This window comes from Glandiceps talaboti, chromosome 4 (assembly GCF_964340395.1).
Source record: "Glandiceps talaboti chromosome 4, keGlaTala1.1, whole genome shotgun sequence".
NCBI classification, from domain to species: domain Eukaryota; kingdom Metazoa; phylum Hemichordata; class Enteropneusta; family Spengelidae; genus Glandiceps; species Glandiceps talaboti.
The window spans coordinates 28982657-29003720 of record NC_135552.1 but is presented as its reverse complement, the minus strand read 5'-3'; the positions used below and the strand labels follow the sequence as shown (position 1 = coordinate 29003720).

General features: G+C 35.0%; 1 protein-coding gene across 1 annotated transcript in view; it reads left to right on the top strand.

Moving 5' to 3' along the window:
* The window catches only part of LOC144434449 (thrombospondin type-1 domain-containing protein 7A-like), an 80628-nt gene that overhangs the window by 19656 nt on the left and 39908 nt on the right, over positions 1 to 21064 (top strand). Inside the window, exons 3-6 of the mRNA XM_078122897.1 lie at positions 2737 to 3120; positions 9546 to 9791; positions 17705 to 17968; positions 18422 to 18619. Of these exons, the coding sequence (XP_077979023.1) occupies positions 2737 to 3120; positions 9546 to 9791; positions 17705 to 17968; positions 18422 to 18619 (1092 nt within the window). The remainder of the gene's footprint in view (positions 1 to 2736; positions 3121 to 9545; positions 9792 to 17704; positions 17969 to 18421; positions 18620 to 21064) is intronic.

Here is a 21064-nt window from a genome sequence, read left to right as displayed (position 1 = left end):
ATGCCAGGCATGGTAGGGGAAAGACATTAGAACCAAAGATCCCTCACTAGACACTAGGTTGGCCATATCAGTCTACATTTACTATCTCCGAGATTTGTTTTGATCTTAATAATGAAGTTACTATCTAAAAACTAGATGAAATATTGGTACATTGCATGTATGCAATGAATCATTGTATTCTTATCAGTATTTCAATTGGACTCAAGTAGAGCACATGATGGACCCTTTCAGGAACTAGTTGTATCCATTGACATTTACAAGATTTTAGTTTGTGTCTTATATTTCCACAAGGGGTTTATTCTATATTAGAATAGTGAGTTATCAGGACATTAGTCTAGTCCCTAGATGGTATCATTATGATTTACACCTTCACTCATGTTTGAGACTACATTGCATCCAGACTACCAGGACATTAAACTTCTAGAAAAGAATGACCCCTCCAATTAAGCCCTCCCCAATCTCCTCCCATATTTAAATGTGTAACTCCAGAGTCTAAAATGTCACTGTGTTGAAAGTAAATGATATCATACAGTAAGAGCTTTCTAATGAGACATTGAAAATGTTTTCAAGGTGAGATGGCCAAAATATTTCTGTTAATGTTAACTCAAGAAGTTGAATACACAAAGACTCCATTTGAATGTCTATAACCTGAGGTCAGCTTTCTTTTTCATATCTTGACTTTTTGCATTTGATCTCCATATTCAAGGTCAAATCGCAAATTCGTCAATAAATAATGAAGTTTTGTATCTGGAGACACCATCAGATTTGCACAATAACTTTGCCATAAAATGTACAAGTTGGGGAGTATGTCTCCAATTGAAGGCTTGTTATCAAAAGTCATCACATTAATTATACAAATTATGTTGTACTATTACTATCAAAAACTAATATCAAACATATGCACTTTGTTATCATCAATGAAAACAGCAAATATAAAATCCGAAACTTGCATTCTTCAAACTAAAAGCTATGTTGACAAACTTCATAGGACAGGTGCACATTATTATGGTTAATATATGTAGCAAATTATATGAAATTTGAAACTTGCATTTGTTAAGATACAGCCTAATTGCCAAAAATCATTAATTTATGCAAATGATTAATTACAACTAAAAGCTATGTCAACAGGCTTTAAAATTATAGGATATATGTACTTTGTTATGGTTGTTGTATGTGCCAAATTATATTGAATTTGAAATGTGCATTCTTAAGATAAAGCCTAATATAACTGAAAATCATTAACTATATACAAATTAATCATTAAAAGTGAAAGCCTAGTGGACAAATTTGTTGATATATGTAACAAATTATATGAAATTTGAAGCCCACATTCTAAAGATATGGCTTAATTACTGAAAATCATTAACTATACAAATGATTCATTAAAACTAAAACTATGCCAACAGGTTTTATAGGATATGTTTGCTTTGTTAACAGTTCTGGTTGATGTATGTGCCAAATTATATGGAATTTGAAATGTACATTCTTAAGATATAGCTTAATTACTGAAAATCAAATTACTCATTAAAATAAAAGCTATGTCAACAAACCTCACAGAACGGGTGCACATTGTTATGGTTGATGTGTGTACCAGATTATATGAAATTTGAAGCTTGTATTCTTTAAGATATAGCCTAATTACCAAAGATCATTAATTAATGATTATGCAAATTACCCATTAAAACAAAAATCTATGCCAACAGCCTTTATAGGATGTGTGTGCTTATTGATTTTATGATTGATCTATCTACCAAATGTTGTGGAATTTGAAATGTGCATTCTTAAGATATGTAGCTTAATTACTGCAAATCATTAATTATGCAAATTAATCATTAAAACTATATTAAGCTATTTAAGGTACATAAACAAATTTTATATAACATATGTGCTTTGTTATGAACTTATGGTCAATGCATGTACCAAATTATATTGAATTTGAAGTGTACATTCCTAAGGTATAGCCTAATTACTAAAAACCATTAATGATGCTAATGACTATTAATGTTCATTGGATGTTTATCAAAATGTAATCTGTTCTTTTCATTACCATACCATGTATGGAAGATGTGTAGCAAGTTTCATTAGAATTGATGCTGTACATATAGATATCATATTGTGTCCATAGACTGACACACAGACATACACACACATACATTTTGTACATACATACATACATACATACATACATACATACATACATACATACATACATACACACATACATACATACATACATACATACATACATACATACATGTACACACACAGTCGGTCAGTCAGACAGACAGACAGACAGACAGACAGACAGACAGACAGACAGACAGACAAAGGCATAACGTAACCTTCCCTTGCGTCAATAACTATGGTATTTTCAAGATTTTAGAAGACAAACGTGTTGATCTTTGGCCAAAATATCCATGGCCATTTTTGGATAAACAGCTGCTAGTGAAATGCCAGGTATGGTAGGGGAAAAGCAAAGGGGGAAAAGCAAGAGCAAAATGTCCACACAACTAGATACTAGGCTAAGATATTATTAGTATGAAAGCTTTGTATTGTACCAGTCACTCTAGTCTGTAACATATGATATGTTGTGCAAGCCTAAGAGTCAGCACCACAGCAAATACCAGATAGAGCTGAATGACTCGCAACATATTGCATCCACTCATGTTTAAACGTGTGAGCTAGCCCTGTAATAATTGCTTTCAATGAACATTTAAATGTTTTCCCCTATTTCAGGTAGAAGAAAGCCTGCCAACACAGAAGCCTGTGATCTACCCTGTGATTGTATTGTCTCTGACTGGGGACAATGGTCAATGTGTTCTAAGACATGTCATGATGACAGAACGCCCGAGGATGGTGTTCAATCAAGGACCAGAAGTATTGTTATACTGCCAGAGTACGGTGGACTACCGTGCAAACCACTGATCGAGAAACAACATTGCCGTACATCAAACTTACCAAAGTGTCCTCACTATAAATGGCAGACTGAGGAATGGGCAGAGTGCCAATTATTAAAAAGTAACGATGTCTGTGGAGCGGGGCAACAGAGAAGACAAGTTTATTGTGTGAGAGAAGAGGACAAGGATTTGCAGCCTGTAGATGACTCTTTCTGTTTGAAAAGTGAGTAATAAAAAAGATGAAAATAAAGTACCAGTAAAAGGAAATTACAAACAGCCCTTGCTGAAAATTTTGCAATATGAATATAGGTGTAGATTTATCATGTATAGTTATTACTTTTGATTATCATCAAGAATATTTTCTATTATTATAATTGAAAAAATGATAATTGAAGAAAAGTATTTATGAAAATAAAGAAAAACAGCAGTTATGGACAATATTTACATTTCTTCATCACCATTGTTGGAAAACTAGTAAAGTCCTGTATTTTGTCACTTCAACTTGTAGTTATTTGTACAAATACCGGGGGGGGGGGGGGGGGGGGGGGGGGATTAATAACTACATGAAGGTGGCTAATAGATTTATCACTTTTGACAATTGTATTCTCATCATTATTACTTGAGATGCAATGTATACACTACAGACAAAGTGTGTGCAGCTCAAATGACCAACAGTTGAATGGGATCATATAGGTAAGTGTCATAGTATCACTTTAAAGGAGATTAGAAACATACTGTGTGTGGTATAGTCATCTATAAACTCAGAAGAGAACATACAAAGGAAATATATGATATCATTACTTTCTTGGCTTGAATAATAGCAGAGGAACATTATTCTTCAAGCTAGGGAGCTAAAGTGAGAGTAAGCCTAGCCTCTTGACTAATTTTGTTTGAAAGTTATTGTGCCACAAGCAGGTGGCCATAAATAAATTTTCTGAAATAAATCATGATCATTTTCACATCAACTGCTAATTGCTTCCAGGAATACAAGCAAAACATATTAATCATAACTACCAAAGAAATGTAAAATTAGGTGAAATGAAAAATTAATTAGTTCTGATTGTATACTGTGATTTTACAGATACCAATCATATTTATTTTATTATACTGCAAACAAAGAAACACTAATTTTATTTTGATTTCCCAGTTTTGAAATACTTTCAGTTGATTGCCAAAGTGTTCTCTTTGACTACAAACCACATGGTGGCCGCCATCTTGAATATGAACATGTATTTAACTAGTGTGTGTAAAGAAATCATCTTTATTATCTCTATATTTCTTTCTTACATGCACACATATTGAAAAGAGTATTTTGCAAATATTTAGAATTGCATGTAGAATGATGTATAAGCGGCATTGTTTTTAGATCATCAGACAGCATAGCTCAATAGTAATACCCCTGGTACAGTATAATGGCACAATAGCCAGCACTTATACCTCCTAAACTGACACAGATCTCTGATGGTAGAACAACTCACATTTGCACTTGAATCCTCAACACCTAGGGAACATTGATTAATACATGTACAATGCCTGCTACCTCTACCTCTATGCACAGAGCAATTGACCTTTGTCTTACATGGTCCCTATTTATAAAGCTGGGTTGATTGATTCGGTGATTACTAAACAATTTCATGACTACAATTCTAAGACAAATTTATTTGATCTGAAACATGATGGTTATGGAAAGGGCTGAACACCAGCCTAGGTCTGCCAACCTAATGATAGTGTGTATCTTGAATTCAGAGAACTTGTGTTTGACCCCTGAATAATTATCCTGCCTCTCATTTCATGATTATAATTCTATTTAAGCTGGATGCCAAAGTGGTTTCTGTAAATCATAATGATACTGTATAGGAACTAAGACTAAATTCTGTTCAAACAGCTATAATTGAGAATGCAAGCTGTAGTGAGGTCTAAAACACTGGCCTTGGCCGTGCAAACTAATTGCCATATTTCCTGAGCTTTATCACAACCCTGAATTCCAAGTTGTAAATTTACGTCACAAATCAAGTCATGAGTGTGAGACATTGTCTAGCTGAAATGTACATACTCATGCAAAAATAGCAACCAATTTGGAATGATTAGAGAAAAGTGCAGTCAACTAGAAATTATACTCATTCCAAATACATAATGTAGGCTGTAACATCCTGGATTTCCGCTAACTTGCTTGATCTCATGAATGTAAGGAAACATCTGGCGTGTTTCATCTCATTATACATGTAGTAGTTCTGTGTCATTACTATTTATCAGTTCCATTTCTCTCTCCAAACACATTTCAGTCAGTGAAGACACATACATATATTTAATTTCTGTTTCTTTGCCCAAACACATTTCAGTCAGTGAAAACATATATAATATATGTATTTAATTTCTGTTTCTTTGCCCAAACACATTTCAGTCAGTGAAGACACATATAATATATGTATTTAATTTCTGTTTCTTTGCCCAAACACATTTCAGTCAGTGAAGACACATATAATATATGTATTTAATTTCTGTTTCTCTGCCCAAACACATTTCAGTCAGTGAAGACACATATAATATATGTATTTAATTTCTGTTTCTTTGCCCAAACACATTTCAGTCAGTGAAGACACATATATGTATTTAATTTCTGTTTCTCTGCCCAAACACATTTCAGTCAGTGAAGACACATATAATATATGTATTTAATTTCTGTTTCTTTGCCCAAACACATTTCGGTCAGTGAAGACACATATATGTATTTAATTTCTGTTTCTCTGCCCAAACACATTTCAGTCAGTGAAGACACATATAATATATGTATTTAATTTCTGTTTCTCTGCCCAAACACATTTCAGTCAGTGAAGACACATATAATATATGTATTTAATTTCTGTTTCTTTGCCCAAACACATTTCGGTCAGTGAAGACACATATAATATAATAATATATGTAACTATTTAATTTCTGTTTCTTTGCCCAAACACATTTCTGTAGATGTAAATACATAGTATGTACATGTATACATGTATTCTGATGCATATCAAAGGAATGTTATCAAGGACATAAAATGCAAAGTAATGAAATACATGTTAGGGACATTTTCTCATTACATCATATCGGTAGTCATTTTTCAAGTGTTATTATTATGCTGTGGTTGGGAACCTTAGCTACACAGTATGACACCAGTTGTAAAATGACAAAATAACTACCGTAGCAATAAAGTAAAACAGACAAAATACTATAGTTTTAATCAAATAAAATCTAATTACTGGAAAAGGGATTTATGTACAGTCCCTAAAAAGTACTAAAATCACTCTTTAACAAAGATGGAATTAATGATCACACGGCCATAGACCAGTGACTTGCTGTGTTCACTATCATAGGCTACTGTTCATGTGAATCTGTATTGTAAACTTTAAGTCTGATAGCCATGCCTCTGAGCTAGTACGTATTTACGCAATCCATATATAGTAAATGAGTAGAGTAAAGAGTTTGTGCTGAAAATTCCACAAACTTTCACATTTTATGGGGTAGATTTTATGTCTACCCTCCCACACAAACAAGGTTTGACAATGATTCAGATCCTGGTGGATATTTTAATGTAGTTAGTATAGATTGCAGAGTGCATCATTAACTAAGTCTAAACAATGCCTGTAGACAGTCTAGATGTCACAGTGTATACAACCAACAACAGGCAAGCATTGATGAGAGGAAGTTGTCACAAACAGGGAAAGTAAACAAATGAACTGGATTAATAACACTTGGCACATCATGTTGGAAGTACAGAGACTGTTTACATTCTGTCATTTATTTACTTTCCTAGTTTGTAACAAGTTCTTGTCCTTGTCAATGCTTGGTTGTCAGCCATTGCAATTCTAGACTTGCTTATGCTAGTATCAATGCAATGTCCAAACATAATACCTGAGATACTAATTCTTACAGTAGGTGCACATTAGCAGAGATGACTATTAAAAGCATGATATACATCCCTATGTTAGTCCTAAGTCATTTCAAATTAAGTTGTAAGTACTTTTAGCTGACCCACAGATTATGCCTAGGGATGTGTACATCCATCAACTCAGTTATCAAGAGTAGTGTGACAGAGGTGAAACAAAACATTCAATTACTGTCACATTTTACAGGCTGTAACTGAGGTATTGGTATCCTAAATAGGAAACTGACGAGTTTGGTTGAATGCTTGGCTTAATAGAAGCACATTTTTAAGTTTTTAAAAGTAAAATAATGGCTGCTCTATTTGATACAAATTTACTATCAGAACTGACAATGTAATAGGGGTCTAATCAAGACCACAGAAGGACAAAAACATTCCAGGAGTTCTCGAGACTGTCAGGTCATGAAAGGTCAAGTCAGGTTAGTTTCAACATGAGGGTAAAAATGTATGCAATGGATCTGTATTTACTACTGCCAAATGTTACGAACAGGCCACACGCTGTCTGAAGCCTACCACATACAAACTTGTTCTGAGCCCAGTGTAGCCTGACATTCAAAAGAATCCTTAACTACACGTGAGTGAGTGAGGGAGGGAGGGGGGGAGTGAATGAATGAGTGAGTGAGGGAGGGAGGGAGGGAGGGAGGGGGGGAGTGAATGAATGAGTGAGGGAGGGAGGGAATGAGTGAGTGAGTGAGTGAGTGAGTGAGTGAGTGAGTGAGTGAGTGAGTGAGTGAGTGAGTGAGTGAGTGAGGGTGGGTGGGGAGGGGTGTGACATACAGAAGGACAAAAAAAAACTTGTTCCAACCAATCATACATCATAGTGTCCAGTTTATTCATTTATGTATGAGTGGCTTACAGCACATTGTGTGACATTAGTAGCACTTGATATGTTTGACCGAAACTGCTGCTACTAGTACTAGCAGAAGTTTCATTTATCAAGTTTATTGACAGAGGCAGTTTGGAGTTTATGAGTGGCTACAGTGGCAACAACAACAGATTTTTCAGTGTATTCAAACTTCAGGAAAGAAATGGCTGAAAGTTTGGAATTATATGATGATAAATATGTTCAAACATTTGGTATTAAAAATGACAACGGTAATTAAACATACATGATATAAACACAAAGAATATTTAGCAAGGAAGCAGGAATGACAATCATTTGTAGAACAAGTACATATATCCCACCAGGGACGGGAGTAAAAACAGACCATTTCTAATTATGTTTTCTGAATATTTTTATGTGAGGAGATTATCTTGAATTATGGTTCTCTATAGCTCATTAACTTGTGATGAGCATGTATTGCAAGTCTGAAAGCTGTCTTAAATTATGGTCTCATTATTTTTGCTTGTGACTGCAGTCTGGCACTAAGAGCTGTAAGGAGATCAAGTTTGATATGTTGTTGTCCTTCAATATGGTAATTCAGTTGAAAAACCACCGGGGCCATAAAACTTAGATATCAGTGCAGTGTACTGCATAAATCACATACATATCTCGTCAATGAGTCTGCAGGGAGTCTATAGTTTATGAATGTTGTATGAGGTAATTGACTAGCAGATCAGGCCACTCCATATAACTCATTCATTTCTTGTGATTTACCATATACATTTTGTATGAATAACACTGTTTTTTTTGCCAAGTCTAAATCTCCTGTTAGATCCCCTTTGAGCTTTCGACTGGACTTTCCTTCTAAGTTGTATATCCTTGTATTATAGGAAGCTATAAATTGTTCTCCTTTCTCTCCCCATCTTACTTGATTTCCTGGAGAAAAAGCAAAGCAAGGTGATGGAATTATGGATGATTTTCCCTTTTATAGCCTTTTTGCATCAATATTTTTTCATCTCTCTTAAAACTCAACCATGCAGCTATGAATTCAGGTGAATTGGAGGTGTTTCCTTTTTCACACACAATGTTATAACCACCTGCTGTCTTCAATCTTTTTTATTTAATGACAAATTTTTGTTCTGTCAACCAATTTATTGTATCTGTACATACATATACTAATTACTATATTCTATTTTCACCATTTTAGCTGTACATGAGACACCCAAATACAAAATTCTAAAAAAAAAGAAAGTTTTACCATACTTGGATGTTTGTTACCTGATGATAAACGTTTGTCATAAAGAGGCCATATGGATTAGAGTTGGGTATTACTTTTGAAATTTTTATTTATAAAAGAATGTTACTGTTTTTTGCTAATTGAAAAAACTATGTGAAATAATATATACCAAGTCCTTGTTTGTAACTCAATAAATTGCAAAACATTTTTAAAATGTGTAAAATGTTTGTTAGTGTACGTATTTGCATTTTTTGCATATTTTTTGGAAATTTATTGAGTTACAAACAAAGACTTGGTATAATGTTATTTCAGTCACATTGATTTTTCAATTAGAAAAAAATTGTCAAGTTGTTTTATAAATTAAAATCCAAAAATAAAACCAAATTCTATAATCCATATGTCCACTTTAAAGTATAGAAATTATTAATGGATTACAGATATGAAACTAAGTCATTTGAAAGAAACTGTCTGTTAGCCCACTCAACAAAATGAAAAAAGTTAGGATTAATACATAGCAAAATAAAAATATTTAAAAAAAAAAAAAAAAGAAACTAAGAACCCTAACCTAGACATACATTTACTGTGAAGAAAAATTGCTGACTATGAAGAAATCAGTGGCAAGTTTGATAGAACTCTTCTAATTGGTGTAATTTTCTATCATTTCAGAATTATCAGCAAATTCAACCAATCAGAAGCCTCCTTCCAAACGTGCATGCCAAGTGCCTTGCCCCCAAGACTGTCAGGTTGGCAAATGGCAGAATTGGTCACCTTGTTCTAAAAGCTGTGGTTATGGTGGTCAGAAAGTGAGACGTCGGGAAGTATTAGTCAGCGCAGCTCATGGTGGTCTGGATTGTGGTCCTCTTACTCAAACTACTAAATGTGAACCAGTTGACTGTGTATGGTGGCACACTGGTAAGTTTAATATAAAACACTGTATGATTAATACTGATAATAAGTCAGCAATTGAAATATGACCACCACTTGTGCAGCATCCCTTGTGCTAAGCTTAGCACAAGGGATACCTCAGTATAATGCTAGACACAAGTGTAATTCTTTTATTTCTCAACTCCCAGGAGGGCATATGATCTATACTGCCACTAGGGTCACAGGATTAAATTCTCCACTAAATAATCTCTGTCATATTATTATTAGGATGCCATTATCCTGTAAAAATAGCTAGGTTGATTGGGGCACAGTGCTTGTTCAAACCTCAGACCACCAAGCAACAGAATAGTAATGTGGCTTTTCCTTTGTGTCATGTTTATCACTTATTTGCTTTTAGGATAATCTCTTAATCCATAAGGAAACCATGAAATCATGCTATTAATGCTATGTGCTCATTTTTAGCACCCCAAAGGGGGGGGGGGGGGCTATAACACTATTATGATTGGCTCTGTCCATCCATCCATCCGTAATACTGCCAATATTGCAATTTCTTTTAAATCATGTTTACAAGAAATATTGAAGAAAAGAACTACCCACAAGCATTATTTTTGGTGCTCATATTACTTTTACTTAATGGCAGCCGTATTTGTAGTTAAATTATTTACTGGCTTGGAATCTACAGGTTGCAGGTTTGAGCCCTGTCACTGCCTGTGGTTTGTTTCTGAGTGGTTAAAGTCCTTGGGCAAGATTTGAACCCTGACTGTGCCTCAGTCAACCCAGCTGTCTAATTGGGGACCTGATAAGATGTAGGTTGCAATGTGAAGGCTTTAATCCTATGCGCTGAAATGGCTGCAATGGACTGTATGTTCCCCGAGGAGTTGAGGAAGACTAAAGGGCCGTTGTGCCGTTCTGATCCGAGCCAGGGGTAATAATTCTAAAGTGCTTTGAGCATGGCGTGGGAAAGTGCTATATTATAAGAACCCAACATTATAATTATTATTATTATTACTCACTGCATAACTCAAAAACTGTAATGCCTAGAGCCTCCATTCAAGTGTCTAACCCATATTTATATGCAAGCTATCTTTTGAGACTTTGACCTTGACCCTCTGGGCCAAGTATCAAAAGCAAGCAAATTCCTGCCTATTACAGACACATTGTAGTGTTTACATATTGCCAATTTCTTTTAAATCATGTTTAGAAGTAAGGCCAAAAAAAAAAAAAGAATTGTTTCTCGTCCTAGAGTAATTTTGAAAATGATGCGGTGACGCGGTTTCTTTTTTTTTCTTTTTTTCTTTTTTTTCTTTTTTAAAGAGGGGTGTGGGGGGGGAGTGGGGGATGGAAGCCCACACTGACTCACCAATATGATTACAAAATACCATGCATAACTATAAATAACATTGTATTCAATTTGAACATTGTTCCAAACACAACTAGAAAATTTACTATGGTTCACCAACACAGATGAATTTCCATTTAAATATAAATAACATTTATTCAACTTTAACACTGCAAGAGTAAACTTCTTGCATTTAATGCAACATTGTTTTACAGCCACTCATCTGTAGTTGGGAAACTTTCCATCATGAGAGGACTTTCATGTGACAGTGCATTTGTACTTGTTTTTGTGTTCATTATTAAACTCTGAACTGTTCAGTAATTCTGACGATGTGGATCAACCAGCCACAGACACTCCCCTAACACATGAACGAAATGTTCACCCAAGGATCGGTATTCTTTCTGCCATCCCAAATTATGGTCTTGCAGCCATCTGACAATTGCATTATGAAGTTGGAATCGCTTGTTTGGGCGATCTAAATTGCGAAATGCAGGCCAAACTTTAGTACTCCTTTCTGACATCAGGAATTGGAATGCATTCATTACAGGTTGCTTGGTCACTTTCTCAGTGTCGTCAATCAAAATGATCTTCAAATACTTGCCAAATTCTGTCACATCTTCTAATTTTGCCTGTAGCGGGACAGTCTGGAAAGTTCCGTCACATACACATGAAACGAGAGCTTCTACGCGACATTGCTCATACTGTTCAGGCAAAATAAACCGGTCACCAGTACTAAGTTTTTTTTATACCTTTGCACAGATCTTCAAACAATCGACAAACTTTGACCTTTTGACCGACACAAGTCCAAACGGACGCAAAATTTTGCTCCCGGCCGACACTTGTACCGACAAGAGCATTTTGTGTTACCGTGACGGTAACACAAAAGCAAAACAACTCCCCTATAACATGGGCGACGACAGCACATGCGCTGTACAAGCGTTCTATTCTTCTGTTGTGTGTGGCGCACTTCATGATCGAGATGTACCATGCAGTTGGAAAATAATTGTTGGAGTAACGGTACGGAGGAAAAAAAACGTGCGACGCGCATGTTTTAGGATGACGCGCGCGAGGACGAGAAACAAAACCCCTTTTTTTTTTGGCCTAATGTTGAAGGAAAGAAGTGAACTCATGCCTTATTTTTGGTGCTTACATGTATGTAATTTTTATCTGGTCCACAACACTCAACTCACAAAAGCTAATTATCCAACGATGTTGATTGATTTGTATGCTCAGACATTGTCCCCTTGATTTTAGGCAAAGTACATTGTATATCAATGTACACAATTTAATGAAAACATTTTTGACATTTTCAAAACAGTTTATACATTCATCGCTGTCACCACTCAAAATTTCATGTATTCACAGTATATATACAGCAGTTAATATTCATAGTAAATTCAAGTGAACTGAGTGAAATACAAATTTGGTGTCATAGTGATCATATCTGAATATTAGAATAGATGAAAACATGATGTGAATAAAATATGTTGTCCAGAATTAATTTAGTACATCAATCAGATGTTGTCATCACAGTTGTGACAGCAAATACTCTTATCAAAAGAATTCCACTCAGAGGACAACCATACATTTTAATTGAATCTGTCTCAGTATAATAGAGTCTATGCAATATATAATAAGTAAATTCTACAGATAACGATGAAGAAAGCAGATTTTTTGCTAATAAATTACTCTATAGCATGATATTGAACGACATTCTTCAAAGTTTGCCATTGTAGATAGGGTTTTGTGAAAACATTTTTGACATTTCCAAAACGTTAATTCTTCAAAACTGTGTCGTATGCCATGATTTCACTGATGACTGTCAACTGAATTGACACTAGTGTCATGTTATTTCAATTGAAATGATTGATATGTGCCACAGTAGATTTCTTGTATGCTGATGGTAATTATTGGATAGTACTATTTGATTAATCCATAAACAATATGTTTGGATGGAGTAAATTCCATGACCAAATATGAGGTTTAGATAATTTCCAACCCCCTCCCTAAGTCAAGGTGATCCTTTAACACAGCCAGCATTGCCTAGCAACCAGACCATTATTCTCTTTCTCACCTGAATAAGATCATTAGAGAAAGTGTTCACAAGGTTGTAGATCAGATGTGATAATATGAATGCAAGTCACATTTTATACCAGATTTAAGCTGAACTGCCTCCCATAAGGGCAAAACTATAGATTTCTGTACCTACATTCATTGTTGGAATGCAGAATTCTGAGTTACAGCTATCATACGTAACTTTCACTAGAGTCCCGGCTCCACCATTTTAGATAATGTAAAAGTGTAAACCTCAACTGACATCTCTTCTTTTGTGCCAGTAAAAACAATTTATGAATTATTTGTAGGAATACTGATTTTACGGCGATTTGATGAAGCATACTTGATCCCCGGATTTTTCGGTCCGGTTTGTCACTCATAGTTTTTTTAATGAGAATATGGACCAGAAAGTTGATAAATTTCACAAAAATTTGGCAAGGTCTTTGTGTAACGGCCCGTTCTAGAATTTTTGGTAGAAAGTGGGTGATTTGACCCAGGAGTTGAAGCTGACCTGATTTGACCATGCTCTAGATCTTACATGGCAACCAGAAATGCAGAAGTGCAAACTTTTTCCTATCTATCGAAGTACAAGATTTTCAATTTTGATTAAGAATGAAATAGCGAAGAGATCGTATGAATTTATCTATTTACGGCCAGGCCAACACAACACAATGTGAAACGTGTGTGTAAAACGTTGGGTCAATATTCAAATTAGATAGGTCAAACCATACCGAGAGTTTTAAAAGACTAATTATGAAATATGCAAATATTTAATTAAAACTAATAGCTACATCAAAAAATATTTTCAGGACAGATGTGCTTTTATATCACAAATGTGTGTATAAAATTATATAGAATGTAAAGCTTGCACTCTGTAAATATAGTCTAATTACTGAAAACCATTAATTAGCCTAATTAATCATTATTATTCATAGGTTCTTTACCAAAATCTAATCAGTTCTTGTTGTTATGATAAGGAAGATGTGTACCAAGTTTCATTAGAAGTGATGCTGTAGTTTTTGAGAGATATCGTGTCCACAGACAAACACAGACAGATAGACAGACACACAGACAGACAGAAGTATAACAATACACTCCCTTACGGGAGATAAAAATGTACTTTAACCTGTGTTTGGTTGAGACTTTGGAACCCACTGTATACAACAAAGATTTGTAAAGTTTCTATTTTCTGTACTTACATTTACTGGCTAGTTAATAATAACATTTATTAAGAAATGTAGCGTGAGATAACAAAAGATAGATTTTACCCACTTAACCTCTGTGACAAAACTGTTGTTGTAGCACATTCCATAGTTTCTGTATTAAAGCATACTTCTATGAATAGGGTGATTCCAGTTTTCTTAGGGTCGTGCTGTCCTTCATCCAATCTTTCTGATTTCTCTTTCATGTGGACATCCAGACTAAGTTTTCTCTAATAATTTAACTCCACATATGATAGATACATGTATGTATTACATTCTCCCATTCAACAACACTTTCTTAGCCCATAAAACATATAAAACCCAACACTAAACATCTGTAAAGTACAAACACTTTTTAAAATCAATTGAATAATCCAATACGGTCCCTTTAATAGTTATCTTTCCTCAGCTGCTCTGAATTTCAACAAACAAAAGAGACATGTCGTGGGATATTTTGAAAAACAGTCTGGCATTTCTAGCTGACATATTGACATAAATATTTTGATTTGCTATTCATTCACACATAATCATATTACCAAACAATGTAATTCGAAAGATAAACATGTAAATTTCATTCTCAGTAAATGAAAACAGATTAAGTTTGTTGGCTTTAATAGTGCCAGCCGGGTTATTTCACTTTCAACATGGTTTGCTAACAAGATAACTCTGTTTATAGTGCTTTCAGCACAATTTAATTGAAAAACTGCCTGAACTGTTATTGATAATCTGTATGCATGCCTAATTGAATACATTCAATCTTTTAGAAATGTCAATTCTGTGTTTATACAAAGAAACACAAGTAACTTGTTTATCTTTTCCTGATACAAGTTTATACCCAAAGCACATGTAGAAATTGAATCATAGTATAGCAGTCTATCAAAGTGAAGACATTATCCTAACAGCAAAGCCACATATATAACCTAACCACATGTACAAGTTGTATCCATAGCAGTGTATCACAGTGCAGACATGCATTTTTTCAATCAAATAAACTCTTATGTATAGAGTCTGCCAAAGATCAGTTCAATCCTCTAGTGGCTATATTTCATGTATGCCAATTACTTGTAAAACAAGTCATGTATGTATCAGTAATTGCATTGCATATCGCATGCTTGTTAGCAGTTAAAAGGCCCAGTTAGACCAATTGATTGATTAATAATCTGATTAATTTCATTACTTTAGCTAGTTCTAGTCACTGTGCTCTAGTTGACAACATCTGCTCAGGCTTGGCTGGAAGTTGTCCTGAGGATAGAGTATGTTTAAACTGCATGGTGCCTGTAGACATGTAGTTTATGCTGATTTACCAGGTTATCTAGTCTTGCTACTAGATGTTCGGGCTTTCTTCCGATACAATAAGCAAACAAAGTTCACAGTGAGGTCTTGCCCGAACGATGTTCGGTCGTGTGTCATATTCTATCAGAAGAATATTCGAGTTCTAGCAGCTAGACTACAGGTTATCTCACTTTTGGGAACTGTACATAGGTATGGATGACTCAGCTGTAGATTGGTTTTCATCTTACTTGACCGATAGAAAGCAACTTGTAGATGTGTCAGGTGTTTCGTCTGATGTTGAAAATATTTGTTGTGGTGTTCCACAAGGTTCCATTTTGGGGCCACTGTTGTTTTTGATTTATGTTAATGATATGGAAATTGCTGTCAGCTGTAAACTTTTCCTGTATGCTGATGACTCCGCCTTGTTAATTTCTGGTAATAAGCTTGTAGAGATCGAGAAGCTTTTAGGTAAGGAACTCATGTCAGTTAGTGAATGATTAGTTGACAACAAATTATCATTACATCTAGGAAAAACCGAATCAATTCTGTTTGGCTCAAAACGTAAACTTAATTCCAACACTAAACTTAATGTTGTATGTAACAATACCCAAATCACTCACAAAACATCAGTCAATTACCTGGGAGCAGAATTAGACCAATCGCTTGGTGGTGAGGGCATGGCTGAAAAGGTTCTCAAAAAGGTTTATGCCAAACTGAAATTTCTATATCGAAAATCTAAATTTTTGGATTTTAACACTAGGAAATTGTTGGCTTCAGCCCTAATTCAATGCCATTATGACTATGCATGCTCCTGCTGGTACAAAAGCCTAACCCGACGTACAAAATCTAAACTACAAATCTCTCAAAACAAACTGATCAGATTTGTGTTAAACTTGCATCCAAGAACTCATATATCCTACACACACTTCAGACAACTAGGATGGCTTCCTATTGAACAACGAGTTGAACAGCTAAAACTAAATCATGTTTATAAAGTGCTGAACGGTAATGCACCCAGTTATCTTTCCGATCATTTCAGCCTAACCAGTAGTAGGCATTCATACAACACCAGATCTAGTTCTTCCTCTATTTATATTCCAACCTTCAATACTCAGAGTCAACATTCATTCCGTTTATCTGGCGCAAAAATCTGGAACAGTCTACCTTCGTGTATTCGTAATGTCAGCTCTTTGCAACTTTTTAAGAAAAGTGTTAAAGCTTTTATGTACGAGAAATTGTATGAATTGGAAGAAAGTGAGTTCGTTTATTTACTGTAGGCTGGCCTCGCTCCATATGTAGTAGCCGGGTCAGTCAATTTTTTTAGTATATTCTGTCTGCTATGTACTGTTTTTTTTTCGTCGTTTTTTATGCTATGTAATGTTTCATGTTGGAGGACCACAATGGAAATAAGTTGTTAAAACTTTTTTGTGTTATCCTCGGCAAAGGTATTCCATGCTGTATTTGTTTGTTTGTGAAAGCTGTAGTGTTATTTCCGTTTTGTTTTTTTTTGTTTCGTGAATATTTTTTGCCAAATCAAATCAAATCAAATCAAATACATTTGACAACAAAGTAGAGTTGGGAATATCAGGATAGAGAATGCATAGTCAAAGCTGATGCACATACATGTTGTAGACAACAATGTAATGTAATGTGATGCAATGCAATGCAATGTAATGTAATGTAATGTGATGCAGTGTAATGTAATGTGATGCAATATAATGTAATGTACTGTATTGTAACTAGCTTTGATTTAAGGAAAACATTGTGTTAGCCATGAATAGGTGTTGACTTAGTTATTTCTACCCAGTGCTGTGAATGTTGAAGTGAAAAAATTCAATCAAGTGTATATGTATATGAACAAGAAAGTGAAAAACTGTTGGATAGATTAATACTATGATATTTGGTAGAGATATTACTTTGTGTCTATAGCTGTTATACTGGTTCAGAGAAAGTAATTTGATCATCAAAAACTGCAAAGTATGTTCCACTTGTCAAACATTCCAAAAACACTTCCATAGTATGTAGTTGTACTTTATTGCCATTGGCACTTAGTATAATTTTCTCAATTTCAGGTCGTTGGAGTAAATGTTTTGTAGACTATGGTCATGGTGACTGTGGACCAGGTAGCCAAGTACGAGTTTTGTACTGTAAGAGTTCAATGGGTGAAGTATTGGAACCTCACAACTGTTCTCATCTTGAGCAACCAACAAGGACTAAAACATGTCGTGTGCCTTGCCCATCAGATTGTGTTGTCTCAGAGTGGACAGAATGGGGACCATGTTCACGTTCTTGTGGTAAAAGAGGTGGTGTACAGTCCAGAACAAGACATATCCTAGGTAAGGAGAACATTAAACCTATTAACAGATACAACAAACTTTTGTAGTGTCCATGTAATAATGAACACTGTTCCTGTATAAACAGTCCTGACTTTACGTATCTACAGTACTGTTGGTCTCATGAAACTCTCAATATGTACATGTAGAACATACATCTACAAAAGGTTTCCTGAAACCCTACTAAAACTGTTCCGAACTTATATCTTTGTATGAACATGCATGGCACTGCAACATTTACCTTCCTACATGTAATACAAAACTGCAGCTGTATGTAATGGTGCATGAGATAGGATGCATTTATGTAAAGGGGCTCATGACCATAAAGATGAAAAAAAATGTGTGTTCTGATAAAAATGTGCATACCCAGTAGTCAAAGAAAAGTTACCCTGTAAAATACACCAAATTGATTGAAAATACTTCTGAAAACCATAAATAAATTTTTTCTATCTTCAGCCTTTGCAGATCCTACACAGAGTTCCTGTCTGCCTGAAGATGAGTTATTCCAGACTCGTGTGTGTAACGAGGAGATATGGTGTAGGAACTATGTATGGCAGGTTGGACCATGGGAAGACTGTTTAGCCTATGATCAGGGCCAGTGTGGTGAACAGATAGGGATGCAGGCCAGAAGTGTTACATGTGAAAGGGACACAGGTAGGAATTAATATGGAAATATGGTGCCTCTTCCTATCTGTAAGCTTTGAACAATAACTCCTTTGCCAGTTTGAAGTGAAGTAGAAAGAGGTTCTCAACTCAAAATGGCAGTATCAGAAAGAAATTACAATATATCATTATGCAATAAGGGGTGAGATCAATAGTTCAATGCAGCATAAAAAAAATTACTTTTGGGATGGTTTTTTTTTAAAGCCAGCTTTGTATTCATAGCACTACATACATGTACTACTACATACCAGCTTTGTATTCATAGCACTACATACTACAACATACCAGCTTTGTATTCATAGTACTACATACTACAACATACCAGCTTTGTATTCATAGCACTACATACTACAACATACCAGCTTTGTATTCATAGCACTACATACTACAACATACCAGCTTTGTTTTCATAGTATATACCAGCTTTGTATTCATAGTGAACACATATTGCCTGGATTACCAGAATCACATGCTATTTCCCGAGGCCTTTGGCATGTGATTCTGGTAACTCACAGTCACGAGGGGGTAATGAACGGGTGCTATACCCGAATATAGGCCAGGCAATATGTGTTTTATAATATACTTCATGCTGTGAACTCGCGCTGGCAGACGACATCATCAGAAGCTGCCATTTTGACCTGCTGTGAACGCGTGGTGGTCACGTGACCATGTAAAAGTTGATGGAACTATTTCCCTAGGGAAATAGTCATTCTATTTTCCTATCACGTGATTGATTCTAGCGAATCATGGCACAGCATTATCACTAGGTATATTATAACACTAACATACTACAACATACTGGCTTTGTATTCATAGCACTACATACTACAACATACCAGCTTTGTATTCATAGCACTACATACTACAACATACTTATTTGAAATTGATTGTGCTGTCTAAAATTGTCAAATTTTGGCCAATTTAGTTTGGGGGGGGGGGGAGCCGAGGCCTAACAAAAAGAATTTAGTTTTTTATCCTGTACATTGAACTATTGATCTTGCCCCTAAGATATAAAGTGTCTATGTCAAGATTTTGATCAGATTTTACCCTACATATGCAAGCAAGTACATTTTGTAGTTTTAGTACAGAAGAAGAGGGAAGCCAGGGTGAAACTCACCACACAGATTAAGTCATATATGCTATTTGTCATTATATGGCTGAGAAACAGCATAAAGGAAATGTATTTTATTATAGTGACATGAGGTAATAAAATAGCTCCCAGCCCATCAGGCTTATAAGTCACCTTGAACATAAAAAAGGATACATTGACAATATAGAGAGGTTACCGTGAAAAAAAGTAATTGTACATTCAGTGTAAGAGAAAATAAATTAACCCTGATTTCATTCTGTTTTAAAAAAGTGCCTTCAATAAATTTTGCTGTATTGTTAACCTGATCTGTCACCAAGTACTTTAATTTCTCCTTCTCTGACAGTGTGATGTATTCAGTGTTACTAGTATTTTCTGTGATAATGTAAGTATTATGTACGCCATCATTAAGACTACAATGTAAAATAAAGTGAATCTCATTTTCTATAGCATTTTGGTCACAAAATACACAAAGTCTATCACCCACTGGTTCATTTCTATATCTCCAAGTTTTTAAATGCAGTGGTAAAACCCCTGATTGAAAATTTGCCATAAAAGATCGCTGACTTCATGAAAGACTCATAAAAAGGTATGATTCAGTGATGTAAGTATCTTTGAAAATAGCATATGTACGAAGCTTAAGTTTTTCGTTGATATTTTTTACCCAAACCAATTGTGTTCATGATGTTAATGCTGTTCTACCAAGGATAAATCAAGAGGATAAAGAACATCAAAATATGCATACGAAATGATAGCTTGTGTGATAGTCTGATTCAAGGGAATAGATACTTTTTGAATTTACTATGTTTTAAATCTATGTGATGAACAAGATAAAATATGTTGGTTTCATTCATTTAATCTGAGCTAAATTATGGAAGTGACGAAATGGCCTTGCTAGGGACCCCATTAAACATATTTATGTACAATTATACATTTATAATAATAGAAATAGTGAACAGTGCATTAGATTTTACAGCACATTTAATGGAAGGAAGCAAAGCCTATTGTCGCTTCCACTCAAGTTCACCTAAGTGCCAGCTCTGTGCTGATAGTGAAAGTGAATGAAATTAAGCAATTCATGTTAGCTTTGTTTAACATCCAAGTTTTTTTATCACACATAGTGAATTCATAACTTGAAGGTATCCGCTATCTTTTAATAATTAAGTGACTTTATAACATTGTTGAATTTAGAATGACACTGTGAAGTCACTCAGTCACACCACTAGACCAGCTCAAAAACTTGCCATGGTCTTCCTATCACTATAGCTATTGATGCTAGAGACCATGACCAAGGCAAGTCTCTGCCCTACCATTATACAGACTAGAAGCAGACAAAGGAAAAAATATGA